The sequence below is a fragment of the Glycine soja genome, chromosome 10 (assembly GCF_004193775.1).
Source record: "Glycine soja cultivar W05 chromosome 10, ASM419377v2, whole genome shotgun sequence".
Taxonomy (NCBI): domain Eukaryota; kingdom Viridiplantae; phylum Streptophyta; class Magnoliopsida; order Fabales; family Fabaceae; genus Glycine; species Glycine soja.
The window spans coordinates 40329460-40337921 of NC_041011.1; the positions used below are offsets into that span (position 1 = coordinate 40329460).

Genomic DNA, 8462 nt, shown 5'->3' on the forward strand with positions numbered 1-8462 from the left:
CTATAGCTGCATTTTACTGGAGTTACAACCAAAATATCCATCAGGCACATTGGGGACCTACCAAAAAGGTAATCAAGTTCCTGGGTGTGTCAGCAAATCCTAGGAAATCAGTTACTCCACTACTAGGTATCTGAGAAAAGAAGTAACATAAAGGGGTAAGTCACAAGGACTTAGTGAGAGCATAATATACTAAGCAAACATGAAAGAGAACACCATTTAACATGAATCTTTCCATTCCCAAAAGATATTAAAATAACATTCTTGAAAGTAATGAACGAAAATAGACTTGCTTTTAGAAATCACTGTACGCAAAGAATATACATTTCAGAACTTCTCATAATCTGGTATTCTACATAATTACCTTAAATACCCAAGCATTTATTCTACTGTGTGCACATAGACCACATTATCTCTTCGTTGTGGTGAACGGTAATCATATAACTACGGCCTTTAGCTCATAGGCTGCATTATCTCTTCGTTGCAGCGAATGGAATATATAAATATACTATGAGAATTTACTCATAGGCTATATTATCTCTTCGTTGTAGCAAACGACATCTATCATTATACTACGAGAAATTATCTCATAGGCTACATTATCTCTTCGCTGTAGCAAACGGCATACATCATTATACCATGAGGATTCAACTCATAGGCTACATTATCTCTTCGTTGTAGCAAACGGCATATATCATTCATGAACTCAACATAAATAAAATTAAACAAACAATTTAGCATTCATCCTTATACATTATCAAGATCTCAAAATAAATTTCAAAGCTTACCAAAAACATATTTGTTCGAAAGTATACTTGCTTCTCCATAAATGAACTTTAAGAAAATCGCTAAGTATATTAGCTATTCACCTAAATAACGAAATCACTGACTTCTACCGCTGTTAGGAAGGTCAACCACTGTATTTTCCACAGAACCTAAGCATTTAAATAATAGAATAAGGGATTAGACAAAATCCCCCAATTTTAGCAAACCTAGGGTTTTGAGAAAATCACAATAATCTCTAATACATAGTTTCTAACTCTTTTTCTCACAGCCCATGACTAATCAGTGCTATAACATACTCATCTAACATAATGGGTCATAAACATTTACCTTAAAGAGATCAAATAGAAAAACCAAAGAATTACGTAGTGTTTTCCGTTTTCTCCAGCCACCTCCTTGTGTGCGGAAGGACACAAGGATACAAAAGTTTGAAAATTTCATAATAAAGGAATGAGATGAGTGGAAGATTGAGAGATGAGATTTTGGGGAAAAAGAGTTAGGGTTAAAGAGGTGTGGGCTGCTGCACAAAAATAGAAAATGGAAGTTTTGAGAAAGGGGAGGGGTCTCGGGAGTTTTTAGAAAGCTGGAGGGGTGGGTGGGTATTATTATTATATTATTATTTTTATTTTCTGCCCTTTTAGTGAAACGGGACATTTCACACTCGGTCCTTAAAACTTTAAGATTGTACAATTTTGATCCTCCAAAATGGATTTAAGCCTTATCTTTAATGTTAACAAAAAATATTTTTAAAATAATGGAAATCGAAAAATAATACAATAAAGAGAAAAATTAGGCAATGAAAAAAAATCATTCTTATTTTATTTTATCCATCAATACAAATAAGATGTCTAATAGGCATAAATTTACACCTCAAGAAACTTATTAAATATGAAAAGATAAATGAAAAATGAATTGTAACCTCTTACAAAATAAGAAAAATTTAGAGAAATAAACATCTACTCGTAATTATTCACAATTCTGACATTTTTTAAGTTAATAAATTAGAATACGGCATTGCACTACACACGTCACCAAAACTTGCCGCTCTTTGAAGGATGGCAATGTTTTTTTATAAGAATAAGAATTCTATTGTTTTAAATATTTGACATGATATGCATTTAATTTATCTTTTTTATACACACATTTCAAAAATAAACATAACAAATATTTATCCCCAAATTAGTTTAATGTACACAGCATATTACTCTATTGTCAATTTCAACGGAGCAAGACCCATAATTGCTCCAAAGTGTAGCCTGGCCAATCTATGGTAGCCTAGCATTGCTATACACTTTCCAGGACAATAAGAGTACGAAGTACATTAGGTGGTTTTCAATTTAAAAAATGAACAAGCCCCGTCATCCCGGTAACCAAAAAAACTCCCCCACCCTCGAAAATGATTCAATTCAAGTAGTTAGACAAGAAAACAGAAATGAAAAGGCAGCTAAATGAGATGCTACTATCAATATGGTAGTATCAATATGGTAGTACATTTACATTGTGAAGATAAAAAAAAATCTCAAACTAAGCGGCTATTGAAGGATTATATTTCTCGGTTTATGCATTTCCTCGAGTAAGTCATTCACTCACAATCCAACTAGCCCGCATTTTTTCTTGAATTGGATTTTGGTCTACAGATGAGTACGGTGCTATTTTTTTTTTTTTTTATCAAAGTGGATGATAGGGCACGTAACCTAATAAACTTGTCAAGTTATTCACAATATCGTTGCACCTTGTCAGAAGGCTTATCATCTGCTGTGATATATCAACGGTGGGTGCAGTAGCTGATGCAGTCGCGTTTATAAAATTGGGTGTATTTCTGGGTGCCATTTCGGAATTATGCAAATTATGTTGTAGGATTTTCGTAAACTGAGTAGGAGGGGGAGGAGTATTAGGCAACGGTGGTTGAGAAATAGCCTTTTGAACGTTCTTACTATTAAAATCCATAGCAACAGAAGAAGGTGCACCACCATCAGCAAAACTAACACTGTTGAAGCTGTTCCTATTACCCACCATTAATTGCTCTCCCCTACTACTTTCTTCCCCACCTAACATGAATTTCACACGCGGAGTCCCCTTACTACTACCTCCATTACCGGTTAACTGGCCTGGCTCATCCGCAGTAGATTTCTTCAGTATAGATTTGAGCTGGATCGTTGGCTGAGGAAGAGGTTGCTGGGCTGATGACTGGCGTTGAACCACGGCAGGATTCTTGACCCGAGGTGATTCATTGGCACCATTGTCTCCCCTAGCCTTTGCAGCTTCAGAGACTTCAGATGAAGCATCACCAAATTCCCGGAGGAAGCACTTCACACCAACGTTGCCAAATAAGGATTGGTTTGCTAGAGCATATTTATATGCAGATTGTGCATCTACCTTGTGCAAGAAAACAACTCGACATGTTGAGGTCTTCCAAAACACGCGGAGACCTGATTGGTCTATTGGCCCAAAACGAGCAAACCTTGCTTTCAGCTCTGCAACAGATGGTAGTGATGTTTCTAGGGGGAACTTGATCACCAGTATGGTGGGTTCAACCGCCTTGGCTGGACGCTCCACTTTCCTGGTCAATTCTGGTTTCACTACCTTGGGTGGAGCCTGGGCCATGGATTCTTTTCCATCTCCTTGACGGGCTTCAGAAGTTTTCTGGCCGCCTGCCTTCTTCTCTGCAGCCAGTGCCTTTATATTCTTGATTTTCTTCCATCTTTTTTCAGTAATTTCTTCTTGACGATCAGAGAGGGCCCTTTTCCGCCCAGCTTTGGTAGGATCGTCAGGCCGAACAATGTGCTTTACAGGCTTTATAAGTGATGAAGCTCTGGCATGATCATCAGGACCGTCTGATGTCCCAACACTGGATGGAGGTCTACGAACTTCAGCAGCTTCATTCTCTGTGACTATGGGTGGGGATACAGGCAAGCTTTTCTGATAAATAAGAGACCTGAACCGCAAAAAGAACTGCCTAGTAACTGCAGGGATCCCTCTTTTAACACCATGAAAAGGATCCAAAGCAAGAGCTTGCAAATCACCCAAAAGATGGGGCAACTCAATATTAACTTCTGCCATGGAATCCATGGGCATCAAATTACTGGTAGAAGCATCCACCTGCATTGGTTCAGATTTTTCAGATTGCCCTGATAGCTGTACAGCTTTTTCAGAAGTAGAAATCTTCTCCAGATGGCCTGAGGTAGGTTGTAAATTCAAACCCTTTTTCATTTTTTTCTTCTTTTTCCCCTCAATACCAGAAGTCTCAGACTTTAAGTCATTTGCAGGCCGCTTATGAACTTTTATCTTCTTTGGCACACCATCAACATTAAGTTTGTGATGCTTAACTTGCTTAACCTCATCAGATGTAGCCAGGAATCCCTGCTCTATTTGCTGAAAATCTTCATGTGGTCCTGATGGTGTTAAATTTCCATCATTTTTTACATCAATATAAGTTTTGCTCTCCATATTGGTAGACTGAGATGTCTCATTAACTATGTTTGGCAATGCCATCTCCCCAGACAAATGAGGCCTACCCATGCTTTTACTAGCAACTTCAACTGGTTCAATACTCCTGGTCATTTCTGGGGATGCATGACCAATGCCATCTGATTGAACCTGGTCTGCAACAGCTATTTCGGCTTTTACAGTTGAAGCTGCAATATCTTGGCTCATAATCCCTGTGTCTTCATGCTTCTCCAAAGCCTCAGGCACGGCCGACACTGCTAAAGGCCTCTTCTGAAGCACATAACTCCCAGCTGCATCCGATGTCTCCCTGGAAGATAACTGGAAGGTGTTACTGGGTTCATCTCGACGCATAAAAAGATACTTGTCCTTCTTGGAATTGTCCTTAGCTTTAACAGATTTTGTTGCACTCTTCTTCTCACCGCCCAAAGTTTCCGCTATCACCATTGGACCACTCAAAGGAGCTGGAATATGCAACCATAAAAGCATCAGAAAAATGGTAGCATTCACATACTAACCCTATTAGAATAACTAGACAGGCAGCAATCATGGAGATATCATCCAATGCACACCAACTAACATCCTTTCACAGGCAATTAAATTTCATGAGCTTACAATGTAATAGCATATCAACACAGCTCATAAATGCAAATGGCCTAGTTATCTTAATGCTGCAGCCTGCACAGGAAGCGCCACCTTTCGCGCAACTTTTTTGCCAGGATAGTAGGAATACTTAATTAAAGTAATTATGAATAGATTATGATTATGATAATTAGTACAAGGGAAACCTAATGAAGAAAAATATAGAAAGAACTGTACCATTGGTAATCTAAGGTGGGCAAAAGGATAAACTTACTGACCCTGTTTTGATAAACTTATTCAAAAACCACGTTTAGGAGAATAAAACAAGGAGATAAAATGCATTCAGCTTCTGCACAAGCTAAAGTCAACTTATCCACCTTAACTTTTGGAGAAAATAAATAAAAAGAGCTTCTATAAAAATAAAGTGTAAAAGTTTATTTTAGTTCATGCAACAAGCTCAATTCACACTTATACGGTAATTGCTTATGGAAAAGTTTATCCAATGCATGCCAGAGTCTCACAATGTTCACAAAAAATGCATATAACAACATCCAAAATGGAAAACACAGAAGATCATTATAATATACCTTTAGCAGGAAGCCTCACAGGCTGATCAAGGCGATTACCGATAGAATCTGAAGGGCGCCTCGGCTGCACACCGAAAGCCTGAGCATAAGTCTCATCATACTGCTCAAACACTGCCCTTCGAAAAGCAAACGCAGTGGCCCTATTCTTAGTGAAATCAATGCTTCTCGGATCACCACCATGTGGATTCATCGCCAATTGCTTCACAAAAGAAAGCATCTCCACAGTTCCAAACTCACTCATCGCCCTTCTGATCTGAGCATTAGAATACACTCCAGGCTCATAATCCGGCACCTGAACAGAATAATACCCTTCCACATCGGTTGGGCGAAAATTCCCGGGGCCCCTACACCTACAAACCAATCCAAGGCCGCATCTTCTACTGGCCTCATCCACGGCCTCCTCCACGGCCTTCAGGAAGTTTCTAGAACTTATCTGCCGCGATTTCTCCGCGAAATTCGCGTCGAATGGGATGAGCTCCGACGGCTCGAACCACCCGTAGCTGCTGTCACCGAAGAACGCCACCAACACGTGACCCTCCCTCTTGGTTCTTCGCACCGCGGAAGACGCGAAAGCTTCGTTGTATATGTGCCCCGGCCACCACGGGTGCGATTTCACCTTCCCCCACACCATGTCACCGATTTCGAAGCCGTGCCCTACGTTCCTCGACGCTCCGCCGGCTGCCACGTAACCGTCGAACTCCGATAGCAGCGAATTGACCTCGGAGTTGGAGAATCTCGCTGATTCGGATGCGGGTGCCGCGTTGTCCTCCGATGAAACCCTAACCCTAACATGTTCTGCTGTGGAAATGGGAGCATCGACCGGTTGGAGCCGGTTGTCGGGGTTTGCATCGCCGGTTGAGACGGTGAGCGTGGCGTGGTTGTTGTGATGTTGACTCATGAACGGGTGTGAGGAGAAGCTAATGGGAAATGGAAAGGGACAACACCATATCGCGCGAGGTGGAAAAATCACAGTAAGACACAAAAAGTGTGAGTTTTTGGATGGGATTAAAGGTTTAAAACCCTAATTGTTGCACAGAGAGAGAAATGCATTTTCCTGTGTATCATATCTTGGTGGTGGATCAGCTATAGCGGAGGAAAAGAAAATCATTTCTTTCTCACTTTAAAATAAAAGCTTCAAGTTTTAGTTAAGCATTTTCTACTAAAATATTAATTTGGTCCTCTATTTAATTAAATAATTTAATTTATTATTTTTTATTATTAAAATTTTTAATTTAATCCCATAATTTTTAAAATTATTGCAATGGCATCCTTTTCGATTAATTACAAAAAACGACATCAACTTCTTGTATACATGATACAACAAAAATAACAACACATATTTATCACGCAAGACACCTTAATTAAAAAAAAATTAAAGGAAATAATATTAATGGAATAAATCGTATCCATAGAAAAAAATATTATTTTGTGTGTACTCAACTTTTCAATGAACATCAGTCATCACTTTTAGCTAAACTATTTCATATAAATATTAAGATAAAAAAATATTACATCAGCTTTGATAATAAATAAATTCATTATAAAAAACAAATAAATTGAAATTTTAAATAATAAAAGAATCAATTTAAGTTAATTAAATAAATTAAATGATCAAATTAGTAATTTAATATTTTTGTTTAACTTAACTCATCTCAAATAAAAAAAAAGTTAATATACATTTAAAATTTTGATTTATGTTAACTAAAATTCAGATTATAGATTTAAGGTTAAAGAGGTGAAAGTAAATATATTTTTAAATATGAAAAATAATATAATCAATAATTATTTTTTATCAACTTTAAATTAATGTGAAAAACTCGAAAAGGAATACTCATTTTATAAACTCATAATTCATTTTTTTTAACTCCAAAGCTTGATGTAAAGATCAAGTAAAAAAATGTTTGTTGTAAAGCATTATAGTTAAAAAAAAACATATGTAAGAATTGAAAAATGTATATGGAGATTTGCAATAACTTATTTATCCTATTAAACCAATTGAGTTAGACTTCCTTAATAGCATTATAGTTAAATTAGATCCATGAATAATTTTTAGGAAAAATTACAATTACGATGACATTAATCCTTAATTTGTAAAAAACATTCACCTCCTTTGAAGTGACATCATATAGTAACTCTTTAAAATTATTGTATTCTTCTTCATCTATACATAATTTGAATACTAATCTTTCTATAAAAAAATAACAAAAAAATCTTTTTAAAATTATTGTATTTTTCTTCATCTGTACATGATTTGAATACTATTCTTTCTATCCAAAATAACAAAAAAACACACATAAAAAAGCACAAACTTTACTAATAATGCATGGTGGAATTGCTACTAATATAGGATAATACAATGTATCTTTATTTTTGCAACATACAATTGTTTTTGCCTTCTAAAAAATTGAGTGTTGAGCTATGAAAGAAGCCATGAGGTGTCTCCTCTAGTTACCAAAGTAATGTCACCTATCTTGCATGGGGTGCGCAACACTTTGTCAAACAAATAAGGATGTGTTTCACTTGATCAAACAAATAAGGATTTGTGTCACTTGATCAAACAAATAAGGATTTGAATGTTTATTTAAAAACTAGAAAATATGTAAGTATCATTTGAGAATACCTTTGAGGAAAGTAAGTGTAATTTTTCCTATTTTTTATTGGTATTTCACTATCATTATTTTCAAATTTTTATAAAAATACCGTGATTTTTTTGCTGAATGATAATAATACTATGATGCTCTCTATTATTTTATTTTTAAGGTTATGAAATTTTACGTCATTAATCAATAAAAAATAATTGTATATGATTTTTTCAAAAATTAATTTAAAAATCAACAAACTTATTATACTACTGATAACTACAAAATTTGAGTTAATTTGATAGTCAATTTTGGCTAAGAATAACTATAATTTCTTCACATTATTGTTGTTTTTAATGAAATAATGAAGAAATTAATATCTTTGTAATTTTTTACTAGCAGAAGTCAAAAGAAAAAGATTTCAAATGCTTTGAAGGAAAATTGATGTAAAAACTAAAAGAAGAAACCTTAAAGAAAAGTAGGAAAAAGT

At 35.9% G+C, this 8462-nt stretch overlaps 1 protein-coding gene across 1 annotated transcript; it reads right to left on the minus strand.

Moving 5' to 3' along the window:
- Window positions 1-2209: 2209 nt before the first annotated feature.
- On the minus strand, window positions 2210-6508 carry LOC114370386. Its single transcript, XM_028327717.1, has 2 exons — window positions 5394-6508; window positions 2210-4688 (listed from the first exon to the last, which is right to left on the minus strand). Exons 1-2 carry the CDS (start codon window positions 6289-6291, stop codon window positions 2449-2451), a joined length of 3138 nt encoding a protein of 1045 aa, XP_028183518.1. The 5' UTR covers window positions 6292-6508; the 3' UTR covers window positions 2210-2448.
- Window positions 6509-8462: the final 1954 nt, after the last annotated feature.

Excerpts from the sequence above, each read along its gene's own strand:
- LOC114370386 (XM_028327717.1), bottom strand. The coding sequence starts at position 6,291 with ATGAGTCAACATCACAACAACCACGCCACGCTCACCGTCTCAACCGGC. Across the intron at positions 4,689-5,393 it reads TGTGAGGCTTCCTGCTAAAG|CTCCTTTGAGTGGTCCAATG; the intron begins GTATATTATAAT and ends TGCATATTCCAG.